Genomic DNA, 22,881 nt, shown 5'->3' on the forward strand with positions numbered 1-22,881 from the left:
GTATAGAGACCAATCAGGTCTTGATTATCTTTTTCCTTTGAAATCAGGAAGTTTAATTTTCATTGATTTTATACTGTTATCGTGTACTACTATACTGTATTTTCCTCGCCATTTAAGCACCCTGAAATTGAAATATTAATTTTGAGTGAGTGAGTGATTTGGGTTGTACGTGGTTTTTTTTAGAAAACAGTCCAGCAGTATCACCGCGGGGACGATCAGAAATGGGTTTTACATAGTATACCTAAATTAACTTTATTAGTACACTGAACTGCGTTCGCGACGAACGGGCGGATATAACAAATTGTATAGCGGTATAATGAAGTTTTAGCTCCAGTCCAATAGCCGAAAGGTTTAAAACGAACTGTGATTATAGCAACACAAGTTTCGACCCCATTGACTTTGTTATAACCACAGTGTATTGGACATTATGTGCGTTCTAAATGACATTAACTGACTGTTGTGAGCTCTAAATGACATTAACTGACTGTTGTGCGTTGTAAATGACATTAACTGACTGTTGTGCGTTCTAAATGACAGTAACTCAGTGATGTGTTAAACTGCTCTAGATTAGTTTCGATTGAATCGGTACATCGCTTAAGGTGATTGCGGTAGTACTGTGGCCGTATATTTCGAGTAATAATTCAGGCAAAACTGCGCTTCTGCCCGAAAAGATGACGTTAGGCGCGTGTGTGTTTGTGTATGTGTGTGTGCGGGCGAATGCGTTTGCTTAACGCCGTGCTTACTATACAGGTAAATTCCAGCTGTAAGCCGTCGGTCACAAATATTAGCGCCTGGACCAAACTGAAATAGTGATAGACGTCATGAGCACCAAGCAACGGGGACACGATGACATGACACAATGAAGAAGTCAGCGAGTGTTATTAACGGAGCGGAAGACAGCGAGAGAGAGTGAGCGTTCTTGTGTGAGTAAAGCTCAGGGCAGCTTGTGAGTGGATATAGTTTTACGCCGCTTTTATCAATATCTTCCTAGCAGCCAAATCACGACCAGAAACACATTGCAACCATGTGGAGAATAGAACCCAGGTCTTCTGCATGACGAGTGAACGCTTTAGCTGCTAGGCTACCCCACCGGCCCAGAAATTTAGACGAAGTAGCTTAGTCAGTCTGATTAATGTCAGAATCACGATTCCATTATTTGCTAAACTAAGAATTGGAACTACCCCACCCCCTAGCCCCCACCACCCATCAGTTCACCCCACCCCACCAACCCCACCACCACCACCACCCACCACTTTCGTCTGAAATCAGGGTGTGACGGAGTGACTGACACATAATGACTGCTGCATCATTGCTACAGTAACTGGGGCGGAGGGGTAGCCTAATGGTTAAAGCGTTGGCTTATCACACTGAAGAGCCGGGTTCGATTCCTCACATGAGTGAAGTCCATCTGTGGTATCTCCCCGTCGTGTTATTGCCTGAACATTGCTAGCTACACTCACTCACTCAATCACTCCACGATAACCGTTCACTCGCCATCAGAGCAGTTTATCAATAGCATGCGACACGTGTGAAACATACAATGACATATAGACGTTCCCTCGCCATTGTTTGTTTGTCAGTATCAGCTGTTGGTGTAGGCATACATGTGTTAAGCGTGCCAATGCGTGCAGGTGTCAGGAATATAGTCTGGTCTAGCACACTGTTATCCTGCACTGAGGAGAGACGGAATTTATTTACATCTAGGACTCTAAGAGTAAAATGAAATCTGATGTTTTTACTTGTATGAAGAATCTAATCGAAAAATGATCGATCGAATCCAGAGTCCAATATCGAAAATCGAATATAATCGAGGTCTGGGTGAATGTTTGCAGTCCTACTGATATCAGTTCAATAGAATATTCCATGGTATTACTGGCTTATTGAAACGATTCTTTGCATGCCTTGTTTACGGTATGAGGACATCAGATAAGCTACTAGGTCTGCACAGGGAGTAATGTTTCTGTTGGTGTATTACGCAACACGACATTGGATGGCGATACGCGGTTATTTCTTTGTACCTACTTTGTGTATATTGTATGTAATCGCTTTCCAGCATCGTGACATAATCGGTTTATCCAGTTTTCCTTGTTTTTTTCAAACTTTGTGTAAAATATTAACCCCTGCACGTTTAATATGCACATACTAGCATCACGTATTTGCTCTCAGTAACGGCAGTGATACAACATATGGATAAACACCTTCTCTCCTGCTGTGAGGGCGACGTTTTGGTATAGGTTATCAAGTTGGTGATTGATGTTTCTGTTCTTAGACCGACTGGGAGACTATTCCATAAGGTACCTGTTGTCTTGTGGAGGCACCTCTCTCAATACCTAGCTGTCTGTTTTCTAGGTACTGTGTAAGGACCCATACATGTGATCGTGTGGAACTGATCCCACCCCACCCCACCCCCACCCCTCATTTCCTATTTGCCTTTACACATGAAATAAAATAATACAATATTGTGTCAGCACCAGCATGATCGTCATTAATCTTCAGTTATAAAATATTTATCACATATAACATGACATTCTTCTTAAATACAAGTCCCATGATTAAAAACTTCCTTGAATGTGATCGACTGGTTTAAACTGCATAAGTTACATAAGGTAACTACTCTATAATCATAATCGTCCTGTATGTAGGTGTGTAGGTTGCCCCGTATTTTATGTTCGTGTCTAAATCTCTGTCTCGGGGCATTAGCCACACACGCCACACCAGATCGCGATGACGGTGGGAATGAGTATGTTTGTAATATAACCGCTGGCTATGTATAGTTTGACGTGAACACGGAGTCAGGGGGCAGATTCGTGTGTGTCACTTGTGCTTGTACTCAGCTGCTGATTACAGGATGTATGTACACCTGATGGAGTACTTCTGTGATGTACTACAGTGTTGTACTTGTGTGATGTATTAGTGTCATGTACTGGAGTGTTGTACTTGCATGTTGTAATTGTGTGATGTACTTGAGTGTTGTACTTGTGTGATGTACTTGCGTGTTGTACTTGCATGTTGTAATTGTGTGATGTACATGAGTGTTGTACGTGGATGATGTACTTGCGTGATGTACTTTAGCGTTGTACTTGTGCGGTGGACTTTCTTGCGTGATGTATTTGCATGAGGTACCTGATATACCAGTGAGATATATGGTGGTATAATGACCAGGACGCTTAATGCAACGAGGATGAATAATGACTTAATCTGATTATAATTTCACGCAAATTCAGAATTTCAAGGTAGATTTTGTAAGGAGGGTTGAAGGTCACACGTGCACATTTTTCTTGGAATTTCCTACCTTTTTAACAAAGCGCAACATAAATACTAGTACTAAATGGAATTTTCCAGGTTCCAAGAAGGAAATAAAATGAGAAACTGTAAATGTAAATGTAGCGTAAAGCTTAATTGGTAGTTTTAATTTAGTTCTGTATCATGTTGCTTTGTCAAACATCTACTGAGCGATAGTTCAGGAGGATGTTATCCAAATGGCGTTTCAACCGATCAATCATTGTTCACTGCTGAGGCGTATCTCCAGTCGATCCATCAAATAACATACGACTTTTGCGTATAAAGTTGATATGTGTCATTTTTTAACAATAAAACCATGGCGACATCATCATCATTATCATCGGCGTCCTCGTCGTTACAATCATCATCAGCATCATCATCATCATCATCATCATCATCATCATCATCATCATCATCACCATCAGTCAGACGGCGGGGAAGCTTAGTAATTAAAGCGCTCGCTCGTCACGCCGAAGCCCCGGGTTCGATTCCCCACACCGGTACTATGTGTGAAGCAAATTTCTGGTGTCCCCCGTCTTGGTATAACGCTAAAAGCGGTGTAAAACTAAACTCACGCACTTACGCACTCATCATCAAGTCAGAGGCGGAGAGGGTTCGGGGGGAGAGGGGGCGTACAGTGATATGAATGTGACATGTACCTGTCACACTGACTTGTTTATCCTACCGTGCATGTGAGAAAACCACAGCAGTGATTCAACAACACCCACTTCTCTTGAAAGACTTAGTTTCCCTGACACGTTCTATGTGAGTCAACAGGTAGGCATTATACAACAGGGCGTGCGGCGCAAGTCGGTGACTTTGGAAGAATATCTGGCGAACAGCGTGGACGGGAAGTTTTACGTTTTTGCTAATAAGCTCCTTATCTATACGTGTATTCGGGTTTCATGGGGCCACGACGTCTTAATTTGAACTGGTCATTTTTCGTCTATTTACTTTGTGTTCTTTTACCTTTCTTTTACGATAATTTAAGAATATTGATTTGTGTACATCAGTCCAGAAAAAGTGCTGTGGTTGCACCAAAACGCTGCTTGTATGTACATTTCAAGCAAACTCGTAATAACAATATGGTAAACAGACTTTTTGAATGTAAGCTAATGAATTTCTGATACTGGTAATAATAATGTCCTGAAATTGGATGTGCTTAATAACAAAAACGCCTCGCTGAAATTTTGAACAGGGACAATAATAACGCGTAGCAAGCCATTTTCCTGGTGTGAGCCCAATAAGTTGCAATGGTCTATATTTAGATGGCTCTGAAGGCTTGCCCAACTTTCATTTTCTAAATCATGTGTAAGACGTTGTAACTGGATATCCTCTGTATGCCAGTGCTTTGTGTCGTTTCACTGAAGGAGAAAGCTAATCTATACCAACAATAGTTTGTTAAAGTCTCAAGAACATATTCCAGCTGTCAAAATATATCAAATACTCAAATATAATCTACTTAAGATCAGAGGAAATATACAAGTACAATGTAATAGAATTGTATTACATCCATGCATGTATGTAATAATGGTTATATGTCCTTAAAACCAATACACTGAGTGAATGAGTATGGTTTTATGCCACTTTAAGCGATATATCAGCAATATCACGGTGGGGGAAACCAGAAATGGACTTCACACATTGTACACATTGTACCCATGTGGGGAATCGAACCCGGGTCTTCGGCGTGACGAGCGAGAGCTTTAACCACAAGGCTACCCACTACATGTGATCTTATTTAACACGAACTTCTATAATACAAACAGTTATTAAATTCAGTTATACAATACTCGTTGTAAGCATTCATATGGCGGGAGCCACAACATCTTTAGACCTAACTTGCCATATTCATCATCCCTAGCTAACCTTTATCAAGCTCCCAGCGCTCCTTTATACACGTGTTCCCAATTTTCTGTATCTAGAAGTAGGTCCCACCTATAGCGTATTCATAATAGTAATAATAGTTTTAAACAGCTTATTCAGCATCGCTTCCCGCAAATGTGTCCCTTTACTTTCGAATGTATGTCAACATCGCCCCATCCCACTCTCACCTACATATATCGTCGAATTTTCATCATCAGTGAAAGGCATTGCCCTCAGGGTCTAACCCTCACACCCAAAGAGCGGACAATTTGGCCATGTCTGACCTACTTAAACCTTTAGGTATCGGGGATATTTTGTGTTTCCACTCAGACTGTTTCTTTGTCAGCGCTGGGTGAAGATCTGAAGAAGCACATGCAGGGTGAAGGAAGTGTATACCAGGGTCAGTGTGGGTGAAGGTCTGGGTTAGAAACATGACCCCTGTTGTTGATTCCAGCAGTGGGGAACGACTGATGGCACCCTCATTTAACTCTTACTTCTATACCGAGGGTTTAAATGGATATTTGGAGAGCAGTCATTAGACGGATTACACGCCAAATTGAAATCAGATAAATTGGAGACACGGCGATTGAAACGTTAAAATCACTTCCTGGTTTATATCACATTAACTGACATCTCACACACATAACTGTTCCATCACACAAACGCCTTGCCCCATCACACAAAAGTCAAGTTCTTTCACACATAAACATTTTGCCATCACAAACACACACCCTGTCACATCTTACATACACACTGTCACAATACAGATACACCCTGTAACATCACAGATACACATTGTCACATCACACGAACACCCTGTCACATCACACATACACCCTGTCACATCACACATACACGTTCTCACATCACACATACACCCTGTCACATCACAGACACACCTTGTCACATCACACATTCATCTAACCTATCACACAAAACTTCTGTTCTTTCACACATAAACCATCGCGAGCGCACATTCATTCTGGCATATCACACATTCACTCTTTTCCAGTTGAAGCCCCCCCCCCCCCCTCCCCTCCAACTCCCCGTGACAAATCCTGACCACACTCGCATCTATAAAAGTACCACTGATAGTCCACTGAGTAACCAGCACAAAAACACCATCAGTAAATGTCTCCATAACACCTCAGTATACTCATATACGTCACACAGTGAGATCTAGTCGTCACGGCCGACTGCGTATCTTGACTGATTTTGTTACTGAATGCTTACCCTAGCTTCCAAATACGACGTTCAGAACCTATATATACACATATACCTGCACCGTAATTTCTCGCAACAAAGACGCTTTCTTCTGACTGACAGCCAGAGCCTCTTATTGAGATCTCTAACCGCCACTTTCAGAATTCTATCACGACATCTATCACCTGGGAGAGACTTAAACTGATACCCCTGGGCAAACTAATGTTATGCCTCTGTAAACTTTTTTTTATTCTTTTTTTTATGCTCAACATATTCACACTTTCCTTAAATTCAACACCCATCCTCTCTCTCTCTCTCTCTCTCTCTCTCTCTCTCTCTCTCTCTCTCTCTCTCTCTCTCTCTCTCTCTCTCTCTCTCTCTTCTCTCTCTCTCTCTCTCTCCCCCTCTCTCTCATTTAAAAAGCAACGGGATAGTTACATACTCATTATTTCTATCCCCAAAATCGTCATCCACTCAGTGAGGCCATAAAAACACCCCAGGACAGTCGGAATATTGACAGTGACTGTATCTGTGTGTATCATAAGAGGTACAGTTGGTTACTTACATGAAGGATCAATACCAATAGTGTGAAAGTCACACTCCATCCACGACCGTCCTTCCTCATCTTCAACTGCTGCTGCTGCTGTTCCTGCGTCAGTTATCACGATATAGAACACAAAGTTCGATAGTTCCTGTATAAACCCCGAGTTACCTCCGTCACATCAGTGTCACACCGAACAGGTAGAGAAAGTCACAACACTTTTCCAAGTCGCAGAAACGTCTTTAGACAATGTTGCCGATTGACATCCACCCACACCTTGAGACCACAGATCACCCCCAGGACACACGGGGAAGGGGGTCAGGTAACTAGACGATGATGAACAGGTAGCAAAAACACCGACGAGACAAAGAATGCCGCGTCTCTTTCTCACGGCCCTCGGTCAATCAGCCGAATCCAGCACGGCTCTGTTGACAGCGCTACAGCGGAGTTTACAGGCTCATTTGTCACTTCCCGTCACGCTGATCACGTGACCGTGACGTCACAGTCGATAGGTAACAAGGCATGAGACTGCGATAACCACCTGTGATAAGTGTGATGGTCACGCTCGACTGAACGTGATTGTTGCAAGTAAACTCGCTTATGGTAAATGTGGCTGCCGCGCGACTCCGTTCTTTACCAGACTTACCCCGTGTCACAGTTTGCGTGACATTTCCCCGTCCACATCACGTACTAACGAGTGTGGCCTGCTGCCGGTATAAGAAGAATTACTCTAAGTAGCAGACTTACAGACGTAATGTCACAACATGTGACTGGCAGATGAAATATCATAAATGATTGTTTATACACAGGACACGTAATGTCAACAAATCACATGAATGTAAGCCAGTATGTCAGATCAGTCGGGAACCGTTTCCACGTGTGTGACCGTGTGCTTCTTTCCGAGTTCAGAGTTCATTATAATTGTAATCGTTGATTTGTATTTAGTTGATGCAGCTGTTGTGATAACTGATACACTGTTTGCAGCAGTCTCTGTGTTTTAGGGCCCCGCCGAGAATCAGCCTGTCGCCTGTATGCTTGAACAGCGATGAACATATTTGTGCTTCAGGTCGATAATCGAGTGCATGAAAGCACAATTAGAAGTAGACGATTGAGATTCAAAATAACATTATGTGGCGGAGAACCTAAAGGTGCTCAGGTCTTAAACACGTAAATGGAAAGAGGAACAAATTTCTTTTGTGACTCTGCGTGACCGTTGAGTCAAGCCCATCCCATCGCACTCTTGTTATCCAACTTCTTTTCGTTTCCTTATCCTTCTCGAGTTCTACTTTTTGTATCGACCTTAAGCTAAACGTGTTATATTTGACACCTTTTCGTATGCATAGGTCAAAGTCTCGGTAACCAATTTGCGGAAATCAATGTCGATATTGACATTCACTGGATTGTCCGATCTTAACTTCATTACTACAGACCGTCCTTCAGATTTAATATAGCGCTAATATCCAGATCACCAGCTCAAATGCGAAAACATGTAAACAAATAAAGGAACGAACAAATAAACATTGTGGTGTACACAATGTAAATAGTAGACGCAGAGCAACTGTATGTAGACTAATTCTTAGTGACAGAAAATATAACATTTTGTTTCTCCGTTTACATTTAAAGTGAGCCCCAGGGAGATTTGATATTCAGCCTCATTAAGGAAAAAATCTTTACTTTGTTTAATTTGGGGAAAGTAAGGTAATGTGGTTCTACGAGGCGCAACTGATAGACGCTTCTATCCGCCAAAAATGTATTGTCACAACTCGAATGTGAACAACTTGTCACGCTTCTGTCTTGGATCGATTTGAGGTTCCTGGGAAAACTAATGTAAATATCTATCCTGTAGTTATGAAATGAGACTTAAATGTATAGATATTCTAACAGTTTAATGTAAATTATAACGAAGTCATGTATTACTGCAATATGTAATTTTTTTTTTTTTTTTTTTTTTTTGGGGTGGGGGGGGGCAGGGGGGTGGAGGTAGGCTTAAAACGGATAAAGATTTGACGATGTTCTTGTTTTTGATGTTATGGTTGATGATGATGATGATGATGATGATGATGATGATATTGTTGATGTTTTTGAGGAGTTCTTTAATTTGTTGTTGTTGCTGCTGCTGTTCTTGTTACATATGTTATGACTGGCATAAAACTGTCCTAGTAAGGTACAGTGTCTGGTACTTTGTTGGGTTGACTTTGTGTGCTGGCGATTAGGTGTTGATTCTAAACGCGTTGGGTCCGAATCCATGACGGAACTCAACCAGATACAAGTACTAGAATCTGTACTGAGAAAGTGCCATCCCATATAAAATATATCTTACATTTGACCACTTTTAAAAGGCATTGGATATTCGCTTTTGTTGTTCTTGTTGTTGTTGGGTGGTGATTGTTGTTGTTTTCCCCCCAAAAAAACAATTATTTTGACTGTGTGGTCATTGTCTTCGAGTTGATTAAATATCAGCTTTTATATGAATACCACTTTTTTCTGTTTAAAAATGTTTGTAGAACGATTAAAATTGATATCATTGTGCTTGAACATAATATAAAATAGATACATTACTAGACCTTATCACAGACAGGTTTAAAATGAAAAGATTAAGTCATATAATTGTTTACTTGTTGTTTTACGACGCGATCTACTACGATCCAGATGCGTAACGACCGTGTGTAAAGAATCGAGTCTGGACCACATAATCCAGGGACTGATATCATGAGCATCTATCTACGCAGCCGCTATATCATATCATGATAGTTACCCTGACCACCAGATTCCGTTATTCGCCTCTTGCCATAAGCATGGGGTTGTTGAGGACTAATTCTAACCCGGGTCTTCTCGGATCTTATAGAGATGTACTAGTATACCAATATGTGATCACACGAATGATTATGCCAAAAAAGGTCACCCTTCTTGTCGTAAGAGGCGACTAACGGGATCGGGTGGTCAGGCTCGCCTACTTGGTTGACACATGTCATCGGTTCCCAATTGCGCAGATCGATGCTCATGTTGTTGGTCACTGGATTGTCTGGTTCAGACTCGATTATTTACAGACCGCCGCCATATAGCTGAAATATTGCTGAATGCGGCGTAAAACTAACGTCACTCACTCACAATATGATTAATGAGAAAACAGTATGAGATATATTCTGACAGAAGACCAAATCATAGACATTATCGAAACAAAAAGCAGCGTGGGTTATGTACCAATTAAACTATCAGAAAGTGTTATATTATAGACAGTATCGTAGTATTTCATACTTATCACAATGCAAATTTACGATTAATTCTTGACACACGCTTGTGTCTCGTATATCCTGAATATACATGTATATGCAATATTTATATAAACACGTGCACCCCAAGAGCTATATCTGGCATAAACTACTTGACGACACGACGAGGCAGGATTGGTATTGATACTGAAATGATCACGAGTTCCGTATGACGTCTATCACATTCCTGCAGTATTCTCTGGGTTTTTTTGTTGATGTGGTAGTAAACATTGCTATCATCAATGTAGCCTTAATATTCTGTAGAAGTAGCTGTCACTTGGTTTACTGTTATGTACTCAAGCACATTACATTCAATAAAAATCATTTATGAATTCAATGGCTTGGGTTCCTGCGACATAGCAACCGTTGCCAGATCACAGACTTGACTCCTGGCTATATATCATAGCCCGATTGGAGGTAACTATAAATAAACAAACTGTACGGTGTACACGAAAGTGTTGACCTAGTTTCTGAGGCACAACCTGGACTGAATAGATGACATTATCCAAATGTCAGTTTCAAGCACTCTGTTGTTGTCATGTTATGGTGCCTGCAGGACTCACTCTGTATCAAGTTGTTGTCATGTTATGGTGCCTGCAGGACTCACTCTGTATCAAGTTGTTGTCATGTTATGGTGCCTGCAGGACTCACTCTGTATCAAGTTGTTGTCATGTTATGGTGCCTGCAGGACTCACTCTGTATCAAGTTGTTGTCATGTTATGGTGCCTGCAGGACTCACTCTGTATCAAGTTGTTGTCATGTTATGGTGCCTGCAGGACTCACTCTGTATCAAGTTGTTGTCATGTTATGGTGCCTGTAGGACTCACTCTGTATCAAGTTGTTGTCATGTTATGGTGCCTGCAGGACTCACTCTGTATCAAGTTGTTGTCATGTTATGGTGCCTGTAGGACTCACTCTGTATCAAGTTGTTGTCATGTTATGGTGCCTGCAGGACTCACTCTGCCTACAGTCTATCTTTTCCATCTACATATTCTGCCAAAACGTACTCTGTAAAACTACATATACTGTTTCACAAACTCACTACGCATATATTTCGTTTTGATTACTTAGGCTTCAAGTTGTAAAGATTTAATGTGGGTGAGTATTGCGTATTCAAAAAGTACACAAGACAGGCAGAAAATAACTGACCTAGATGTGAATCTAATATCACGTTAATGATACAAATCGACAACTGGTGTATTGCTGAGAAAGCAATGATTATACTCCGATTGAATGTTTGATTCTAGTCCAGTATCAGTCCTGTCACAGATAAAGAACTGAGTTATTTGTCATAGATTTCATTCGTCTTTGCCACTGATATTGCAAAGGTTGAGACAGGATCATGCAAATGAATGAGTATTAAACTATACAGGATCTACGGCAAGGCAAATATCTAAGTACCTTCCTTTTCACTATAAGATAATTATATTGTTTCAGATTTATGGAGATAAAAAGTGAATATGTTTCAAGACAAGCTTCACATCCTCTATATTGCACAATATCTCGGGTAGTTTTAGTCAACATACTGCATATGAAACATATATGTGATTTCAATCGATATATTTTCTCCTTACAGGAATGTACCATGTATTGAGACTTGAGTCTCCTTTGTAGTGATAGTGAGTTAATGAGTTTTTAGTATCTCGCCGGGAAATGGACATCACACATTGTGTCTATCTTCTACTTCTGGAACCCCGGTCTTTAGCGTGACGAGCGAACGCTTCAACCACTAGGCTACCCCACCGCCCTCTTGATAGTGACAAAAAATAGAGAGTTAGTGCAAATGACGTCATATATATTCAAAACATAAAACCTATGTAACAATAAATGCCTTTCTATTCATTCGTCACTATATAACTTTGATACAGCAAAACCTCGTAATAAAGAAAATAGACAGACCGCACTTTTCATAGCTGTGCAATAAGGTAATAAAAATGGTTCTATCTTTTTTTACCTTATAGTGCCTTGAGCTGCAATGCCGTGCAAACAGAAGGGTGATCATACGGCTTGTCGAGGTTGTGTAACATCTGTGGCTGTGGATGAGGATGTTTGCTCTGGACTTAGTGTATGAATTATGCAAAACATTATGATTATTTTGAAGTAAGCTACGTGTGTTCTTGAGACAGCATATCTCTGTATGAACACATTCCTGTTTCTGTGCGTGATGCTGTAGGTGTTTATGTCATTTTTCACATTCCCTGAGAATCTATCAACAATATTCAATATCGACATAAAATCTGATAATGACGATGAAATGTGTTTTAGAAGGAAAAATCAATCTAGCTACCTATGTATAGCTATAGCTATGGCCCCCTAAAATTAGATACATCTGCCGCCACCCTCCCTCCCCTTCTCTCTTACACTCACTCACTCTCTCTCTCTCTCTCTCTCTCTCTCTCTCTCTCTCTCTCTCTCTCTCTCTCTCTCTCTCTCTCTCTCTCTCTCTCTCTCTCTCTCTCTCTCTCTCTCTCTCTCTCTCTCCAAACACGGAGTTACTACTTAGTCTCAGCTTACTCTGACAAAGTAAATAATAGCTCGCCCGCATACAACACACTATATTTGCACTCATGCCGTCACTGCGCACGCCTCTCTACTCTGTTTACCCTAGTCATGCAGGTCTGTGTTCAGACAGCGGGTTATATGCTGACTGCGCAGCAGTTGGCAACATCTATGAACAACTAGTCCGCGTGGCTACATAGCCAGTAAAAACAAAACAACAAGTCTATGTTGATAATCTTCCAATTCAGCTACTCCACGAGTAGGAATATATCAGTGATTTTCCATGTTACCTTAAAACATGTTTGTTTCATTTTTGTTTCACGAAGCACCATATATATGTGCACGGCGGTATAACACTGACTAATACCGTCCACCCTCCGTCTCTGGGTTAGAACTGGTCTTCAATAAACCATACTTGTCTTCAGAGGTGACTAACCTAATCCTGTGGTGAGTAAATAGCCATAGTATCCCAAATGCGTAGATTGATGCGCATGTTGTAGATGACTGGATTGTCTGGTTTACATTCGATTTCGACAAGCCCATTTCTGGTATCCCAAGCTCGATAAAACCTGAATGTTGCTAAAAGCGGCGTAAAGGTATACTCGCTCACTCACTCAATCAAACAATCAATCAGTTCCGTTCATAAAATGATAGCCGTGCCAATGCTGAAGACATGACAGCGGCGTCAAATGACATTCGGCACTGTCCATATTGGTTCAGTATGGTATCTAGGTCTCCAAGTGTTGCCATCTTCAAGTTAGCCGGATGCAGTTAAACGCCTCCGCGTCTCTAGGAGAGCAAATGAGGAATGCGCTGATGGTCTTTGAAAAAAGTGGAGAAAATGAAGCTGACGTCGCGCCCAACAAGGTTGTCAGGGCTTGTTGAACTTGTTAACACACCTTCCTTTCAGTTTGGTATTTTTTAGATCTTTTCTGCGCATTTTACCCAATTCGTCATTTTTCTCGTTTTTCTGAACTCTCACAATCCCGTTACGCGTGTCCTGTAGTGCAGGCGAGTCGACACAACTGTACAGTAACAGTGCACCCAGTGTGATATATACCCAAGATATTTAGGCCATGCCCCAAATTTCATACTCCCAGTCTGTTTGTGCATTATCTGCTTGCTCTGTGTCATACACCCAAAGTCTTTATACTGTAACAATATTTGCTTATCTCATGTGTCATATACCAAAATGTTTGTACTGCATCTGCGTACCCCATGTGTCATACACCCAATATGTTTGTACAAAACCTGCATACCCCATGTGTCATACACCCAATATGTTTGGATAGTATCTGCGCCCATGTGTCATACACCCAATACGTTTGTACAAAACCTGCACACCCCATCTGTCTAACATACCCAATATGCTTGTACAAAATCTGCACAAGTGTGTCATAGAACCCAGTAAGTTTGTTCAAAACATGAACATCCCCTGTGTCATACATCCATTATGTTTGTACAATACCTGCACATCCCATGTGTCATACACCCAGTGAGTTTGTTCAAAACATGAACACCCCATGTGTCATATACCCAATATGTTTGTACAAACCTGCACATCCTATGTGTCATACACCCAATATGTTTGTACAAACCTGCACATACAATGTGTCATACACCCAATGTGTTTGTACAAACCTGCACATACAATGTGTCATACACCCAATATGTTTGTACAAATCTGCACATTCTATGTGTCATACACTCAATATGTTAGTACAAATCTGCCTATCCAATGTCAGACAGCCATAGTATTCGAACAGCATGTGCCCGTTCCATGAGTCATATAGCCGATATGTTTATATAATATTTGTTTGCCAAAATGTAATTCCCTTTCATTTTTATACAACACCTGCTCAGCGTCTACCCCACACACTTACTATGTTAATGCAGTTCGTGTTTGAGCTGTGTGTCATATACATGTACGTATAATGAAAATGCGAATGTATGCTTAATCACTGTGCCATATACCTAGCGTGTGTACGTAATATCTACTTACTCCATGCGTTGTATACCTCCCACGTTGTCTTATGTGCGATTGATTTCTTTCACAATTAGAGTTCACATAATGATAATTATAAAATAAAAAAATATAAATAAAGATGCTATAATCATTGACATTTAAATGTATATATAAACCGCTGGTTATCTGTCTTCTACGTGTAACAATATAGAGTGTTGAGACCATCTGGCGGTATCCCTATGGATTTGAGTATTAATGTTTCAGATGTCACGGCAATCTGTGCACGACCAGATCAAGCTACAGATGTTTCATTTAACCTATATATTATGGAGCTGAGCTACATTGTGTAATGTGAATTAAGGGTAAATAAAAAAATTCTTCATGCAAAGAGAATGGGTTGTGTTTCTACGTTTAAAGCGAAATTTTATTTGTGTTCCATGACGTCTGTCCATTTAATATTGGGTTCTGTTGCTTGACACGTTTATGTATCATTTAAGATTATTTTCAATTTTCAAATCCGGACATGGGACTGTACTGTTTGTGATAAATTGGTTAGAAGTGTATTTGATCTACCGGCTGTGAGAGTCTGTTACAATCGTAAGTAGTTCGTTGATATTCAAGTGTATTCGGGTTACAAGTGGGATTACAATTGTATGTGCAGTAGGGCACATTCGCGTGGAACGGTGTGTTAATTTCGCCATCCGGAAATGTGATACCATCATTTCTGCGTCATTTGATTCTTATTGTAACGTCAAATTAGAAACGACGTCAAACGTGACATTCAATGGTGACATTATGCTAATATAACTGTAATGACATTGCATGTTTGCATTGTACCATTAATGAAATCGAAGAGTGCTACCGATGGTTCAGTATACTCGAACGGTTTTAGAAAAAAGTCATAGAAAAAAAGTCATGGAAAAAAGTCATACACTCAAAAAACTCAGTATTGATAATAACACGTCACAATTTAATTCTGGACTCACAAAAGTCCAGAAACTCTCAGCACTGTGGCCACTCTCTCAAAAGGGATTTCGCAAAATTAAACAGGCAGCTGTTATGTATGTGTGCTAAGGTTGAAAAAATGAAAAAAAAAATTGTCGAAAACTCAAAATTTAAACTCGCTCGCCCATGGGCACGCCCATGGGCGAACAGTGGCCAATGGGTAGGCCCATGGGCAGGCCCATGGGCGAAAGTGTTTAATTTCATCCAGAATAAATGTTTTGGAGGTTGTAAATGAATGAAAAAATGTTGATAAGTATCATGACACAAATTTCAGCTTGTTGTGACTTGACTCTGCTAACTGACAGCGATTTTAAAAAATCTCGCCCATGGGTGAAAAACATATTGGCCCATGGACGAGAATAATTAATTTCATTGAAACTACATGTTTTTACCAGGCTTTGCAGCTTTTCAATGAATGAACGTGTATTTATTATTGTCTTGACACGAAATTAAGCTTATTTTGACTTAATTCGGCTAATTTAGAGTGATTTTTCAAAACGCCTCGCCCATGGGCGAAAACCATTTGGCCCATGGGCGAGAATATTTACTTTTACTCAAAATACACCTTTTCCTATGTTCTGGAGGTTGTGAATGGATGAAAGTACATATATGAGTATCATGACAGAAACTTCAACTCATTTTGACTTAATTCCTCTAAATGAGAGCAATTTTGAAAACTCTCGCCCATGGGAGAAAGACATTTTGGCCCATGGGCGAGAATATTTGCCTTCACTCAAAATACATCTTTTCCTGTGGTTTGGAGGTTGTAAATGAATGACGATATATTTGTAAGTATCATGGCACAAAATTCAACTCATTTTGACTTAATTCTACTAATTTTGTAGCAAGTACAAAAATCTGGACTTCCACTTAAATTTTCATAAATGTAAATGAATGAGGATATATCTATGAGTATCATGGCACAAAATCTAACTCATTAGGACTTAATTCTGCTAATTGAGACCGATTTTCAAAAACATCTCGCCCATGGGCGAAAAACATTGGGCCCATGAGCGAAAATATTTCCTTTTCACTCCAAATACATCTTTTGTAATGTTTTGGAGGATGTAAATGAATGAAAGTGCCATTGTGAGTATCATGACACAAAATTCAACTGATATTGACTTAATTTTGCGAATTCAGGAAGATTTTAAAAATATGCCAGAATAATCACTTTTACTCAAAATACATCTTTTCCTGTGTTTTGGAGGTTGTAAATGAATGAGGATATATTTATATGTATCATGGCACAAAATCCAACTCATTTTGACTTAATTCTGCTAATTTGTAACAAGTACAAGAATCTGGACATCCACTTAAATTTTCATAGCTTTTTCTATTGTCTTGGGGGTTGTAAATTTATAAATCAAAGTGTGTTTATAAGTATCACGACAAAAAAATGAAATCATTCCGGTCTTAATTCGACTAATCTCGCTCGTGGACGAAAATATTTTCCTTTGCTTGTATTCTATATTTTGCAAACATGTGGTTTAAAAATAGATGAAATTCTAATGAAAATTCAGTTTAATTTCGTGAGTTTAGTTTTATGTCGCACTCAGTAATATCAAACATTACCTGGAATTGTTAGCTTGAGCACTTGGGAAAATGTGTCACTATTATTTTGTAAATATGTATTTCATCTCAAGAATGTGTTGGACAGTCCTCTCTTTTCTGTGCAGCAATAACCGGCAGTCTGTGTACATATGTTATTGAATAGTTATTTGCACAGCTTATGACGTTAGCATTCATATTTATATTCTAGCATTCATATTCTATATATTAACATTATGTGTTTGTTCTGAGTAACATCAGAGATGCTGTAAATCTTCGGATGTAAATTCTGGAGGAAATAAAGAAATTCATTCATTCATTCATCACCACCCTTAATATATTGAGCAGAGAGCACAGAAGGCCCTATAGCTGTAACCAATATATATATATATATATATATATATATATATATATATATATATATATATATATATATATATATATATATATATGTATGTATGTATGTATGTATGTATGTATGTATGTATGTATGTATGACACGCTGGACAGGTCTAGGGCATTTTGTGTTAATTTACCATTCCCATTTTCATAATGCTTAAAAAAGACATAGTATATCGACTCTGCCATACCCAGTTCACCTTATCCTGAGAAATCAACCAGTCATGACATACCCACATCGCCTAATTACTTTTCCGTACCTATCGAGTAAATAATACATAAAATGGGAGGACGCCTTGTTAACTAATGGGAGTGAGCCTTGTAGGGAGTACCCTCACTCTCACAAACCCACATATTGAGGAGAAGCGGCCGTGTTTGTAGCGGATTTTTCTGGCTTTGCTAAATAAATCGTACATAAACATGTAAAATAGTTTGCTTTGATTCTGTAACTACCCACATTATGACATTGAGACCATTTTGATTTATCGAGTAAAATACGATTGAATAGTTTTGAGTTTGAATCATGCCACTTTAGCGCTCTATCTTTTTAAATGGGGCGTGCATAATAATATTTAGTATAGTATTCCATCTATTTGTTTAAATTAATTGATTTATCTGTTTTTGCTTTGTTTGGGTTTTTTTTATTGCTAGTGGCCCAGCGAGTGAGTCTGCTTTGATACCTGTAAATTTATTCTGACGTTTGACGAGCGAGACGTAAACAAGAACATATATGGAGCCCCTGCATCAATACGTATTAAAGTGTTTGAAACATTATTCTAGACCAGTATTTGTACACAGCTGATGAAATGTACCTGAAAGATCAAGGTTCATAAGAACGTACAGGGCACATTTCTCCTACCCCATTTAAGAATGTCCATTTCTGATTGGTTCACGTGGCCTTGCGAGGGAGAATAGATCATTAAGTTTTACCCCGCCACGTGGGAAAAGCCTGCAGTCAGTGAACTGTAAAGCAGTAAATGCAATCAAAAGTCTTGTAGAAAATGCAACTAAAGCAATGTTCTCTCTTCTGAAAAGAGCACGTAATTTGAATCTACCTTTAGACTGTTTGATGTCAGCTTTCGACACAATGATAGCTCCCATATTAATGTATGGTTCAGAAATATGGGGTTATGAAAGCTTATTGTTAATTGAAAAAACACATTTGAAATTTCTAAAATACGCCAGTGGTCTTAGAAACTCAACTCCCAACTATATGGTATATGGAGAATTTGGAAGATATCCTCTATACATTAAAATATATAAAAGAATTATCTCACTCTGGCATAAAATAGCTATAAACCCACTCAATATGAAACTGTCAACTATGTTATATAACTTTGTAACATCATCTTTACCGAACGTTGTAAACCAATTACAATGGTTTAAACGTGTTAAAGATATTTTAGATAATTGTGGACTTTCAGAAATATACAAAAACCCTTTTCTTTGCTCAACTGAATACTTGGTATCTAAAATAGAATTAACATTAAAAGACCAGTATCTACAATATTGGCATTTTGAACTGTCCTCCAGTTCCAAAGGTAAATTCTATCAAACTGTTAAAGACACTATATTATTTGATAACTATCTGTTTCTTCCTAAAGAAATATATATACCGATTCTTAAATTCAAGCTGTCTAACCATAATCTACCCATCGAAACAGGACGCTGGTCCAATACTCCAAAAGAAAATAGACTTTGTAAACTTTGTGATTCTCCGTCTTTTGGGGACGAATTCCATTATCTTTTTAAATGCGAAGCTCTTCTCCAACAGCGGGTGATGTACACCCCAGAATACTTCTATAAATGGCCATATGCATTCAAACTAAAAAAACTATTCTCAGTACAGAAAACAAAACACATTAAAAACCTCTCTAAGTTTTTGAATACTCTTTCTAGCATGCTCAAATTGTAGTTATTGCACTTCAATTTATGAGATGCTTTATCCGCCATCTTGATTGAAGATACATTTCCATCCACAATGTTTTCTCATGTACCACCGTAGGTGGGTCTTCTCCGAGAATAAACTGTTCTGTTCTGTTCTGACTATAGTTAGTACCATGTTAATATAATACATGGTTTCAGCTTGTTTTGATGCTCTATTTACATAACGTGATATTTAAACATCCGTTATGGTAAATACGGTGTAGCAATGTGATGAAGAGTATACGGGTTTTCTTCATCCCATTTCATCCACCGATGAGAATGGTGGTATCCTCTTTTGGTTCACACCCGGATTGTCGATTGTTTTATCAAATACACAACAGGACTGTCGAAAAGCAGTGGAGTGTGACAGTGCTCAACACTGTTCTAATTACACCCGGAGCGTCGACGACCTTGGAGAACTTGTGCCCGAGAATAGCAGAAGACTCGTCTCTACGCTAATTAACGAGCTAAAACACATACACAAAGACATCGGTGAAAGAATGAGCTGTGGAACCAATTCCTGAATGATAGTCGTCGCACGAACAGTAGTCGAGAAAGTTGGCGTCATCGTGAATCGAGGGTCTGTGAGCATGTAAACTGCATATTGTGACACAGTGGCCACAATAAAGAAGAACTTGACAGAAGGCTTCAGCGTCTCAACGAGCAGCTCCAAAGACAAGAGATTTCCGTAATGAGCTGTGCTCATCAGACTGTCTGCCTCGCTCATAGTGACCACATTACTGTACTTTATAACCTATTTGGGTTTCCTTCATGTCCGGAGCGTCGAACGCCATAGTGTTGACACCTGATTACCTCCTTACCCGTAATACCCGCAACATCGAATTTACAAAAATTTCATTTCAATTTTAGACAGCTCAGGCAAGTCGTTTGTTTAAGGAGTAAGAGGATTAGGAGCATGGTCGACTAGATTTCTTTGTTTAACTAATCCCACACGGCCTAATAGAGGGAATGATTTCTGTTCAGTTATGACATTGCTGTTCTCCATATGCCTCTATTTTCTCCACACATCTCCATGTTGTTGTATATTTGTGTGTTTTGTAACTCTGATTGGGACTGGTGAACAAGCTTTACTGTACCTCACCCATACAGCATATAATACAAAATATAAATGAAGCATGTGTCGTCATCCATATGAACTATCATATAATAACATATACATACATATCATTTCATCAAATACATCTATCATATAAGTAAACATGAAAAATAGAGTTATGGTTCGTTGTGTCTGACTAGCTCTTTGTAGAAACACTGAACATTTGTGAGAAGGTTTTTGACAAGTTAATTAGTTTCCTGTTAAAAAATTAAAAATCAAGCTTTGTGTTTTATGATAAATTCGTGGACGGATTCAACTATTTTCTGGTTTTCACAGTGAATAAGTTCTTTTCCGTTCACCGAAGTCATCATAGACCACAGTGAGAAAAGGTCGATCTTCAAGCAGTAAGGAAGACCGTGATAGCGTATGGAGTACGTGTGTCTTGGTCATCTCCTCCGTTACCCCCTCCCCGAATCCACACCCCACCAGGGCGTGTAGGACTTGTCTCGGTGGATAAAAAGGGACTCCTATAACTCCATATATATAACTCCAATGCTATAATTTGTCGTTTTTGTGTATTCTGTAATATTGTATGGTACTGGTGAAGTGTTAATCAAAGCAATATTTTGCTTGCAAAACGAACCACATTCTTTGAGAATCAAAATATGTTTTAAGCACATTTCCAAAATTGAAATGCAGCATGCACACAATAACTAAATTGGAAGGAATATCGTGCCGGACAAGGTTTTCCAGAGCACCTGCACATAAATGTCAATGTCTTTCAAAGACTAATATGTGCAAATATCTTGCAAAAGGACAAAGCAGGTATGCTTGACAAAGTTCTTGCAAAGGAGGTTTATACACAACACCAAAACCAACTGGTCAGCTCGACGCCTTATAAAACAATCAATTCGAGATTTCCTTTGAATGTGAGATATTTGGCTGCGCGTCTTGCGCAATCAGTCTTTTTCATCCATATACACTCACGAACACCTGTTCATTTCAAAGCTGGTGTCCCCTAATGACCTAATGTGATCCATGGATGAATTTTGTATATGACAAGTAAAATACACTTGAAAGCGGCAGCTGTTTACTCCAATAAACAAGACCAGCGGACGAGACATGACTTTTTCGGCGCAAATTGTCGTAGGCGCTTTGCGGAAATTACATAAGTGAACGCGGGAGAAACAGAATGTGTCATCGTTCCGCTCAGTTTCCATTGTCTTTGCGAGTTATGCTGAGATACTCAACAAACTGAGATAAAAGTCAAAATGATGAAAAAGTGGAAATCAGTGTGTGGATTAGAACTTGAAAATCACTCATGAAGTCTCTGACAAAGTAATATCTGTTCTGGTCATGATCATTTGAAAAAAACCACGAAAGTTCTATGGATGTACAACTTCTTATAAGGTAAGCAGCATTTCGGCGTAGCTGTTAAACTCTTTATCAAGAAATGGATATCTTACAGGTAGTCCTGTAAGTTAAACCTTTGTTTTGGGTCGTGGTCAAAATCGTTTGGTGTAGTGACAACGATGTTGTTTTATGGGATTAGATTACGGGTTATACGGATTTTCTATAAAAATAGTAAAATGTGTGTCCTCAGGAAACGAAATAAGACACGTGTACCAGAATGTAAGTGAATCGATGTTAGCGAGTTCAATCAGTGACTTCAGTTAATAAAATGGGCTTTGAGTTCACTCCTTCCATTAGTAATGAGTTATTTAGTTTCTTGATAAAACTGCCTGCGAGGTGAATGTTGAAAATGACAGTTTTCAGGATCATTTTAACAACTTCAGTTATGGCAAATGCGCTGCTATGCTTCACGTTTCGTCCTACTTCTTTTACGGGAAGATACCTTCGTGTGAACAACTGTATGTTCATTTTGAGAACTGGTAAAAAGGGAGAATATATCTCGTGAAAAGGAATTTTGAAAGACTGCAGATCAACAGTTCCAGTTGTCTCAACAACATAATTTCTAAAATACTTAGAGACCACAATCACGAAATCCAAAGTAAATCTTTTCGAGTGAAGCAAAAATAGTGAAAATTTATTTAAAAAATAGAAAAGTAAATACAAAGTCAATCTTGATTACATTACGAAACCCTCATAGCCCCATATAATGATTACACATTAATAGTATGGATACGTTAATCTATAGTTTATACCAATCTCCTCAAAAAATCGGGACTGGATTGGCAAGCATAAACATACATATCAATGCCGCTCCATACCAATAATATAATTACATAACATACATGATAACAACACTTCATGTTCCGCTCCTCAAACGTCAGAATAAATCTACAGTTATCAAAGC

General features: G+C 39.2%; 1 protein-coding gene across 2 annotated transcripts in view; it reads right to left on the reverse strand.

The window, feature by feature from the left end:
• Nucleotides 1-7,943, reverse strand: part of LOC137296048 (protein jagged-1-like) — a 31,023-nt gene extending 23,080 nt beyond the window's left edge. The window contains exon 1 of one of the 2 annotated variants that reach the window (XM_067827693.1): nucleotides 6,917-7,943. In XM_067827693.1, the coding sequence (XP_067683794.1) occupies nucleotides 6,917-6,976 (60 nt within the window). In that variant the 5' untranslated portion in view covers nucleotides 6,977-7,943. The remainder of the gene's footprint in view (nucleotides 1-6,916) is intronic. The other variant, XM_067827694.1, reaches the window with a different exon arrangement.
• Between the last annotated feature and the right edge of the window lie 14,938 nt (nucleotides 7,944-22,881).

Source organism: Haliotis asinina, chromosome 9 (genome assembly GCF_037392515.1).
Source record: "Haliotis asinina isolate JCU_RB_2024 chromosome 9, JCU_Hal_asi_v2, whole genome shotgun sequence".
NCBI lineage: Eukaryota > Metazoa > Mollusca > Gastropoda > Lepetellida > Haliotidae > Haliotis > Haliotis asinina.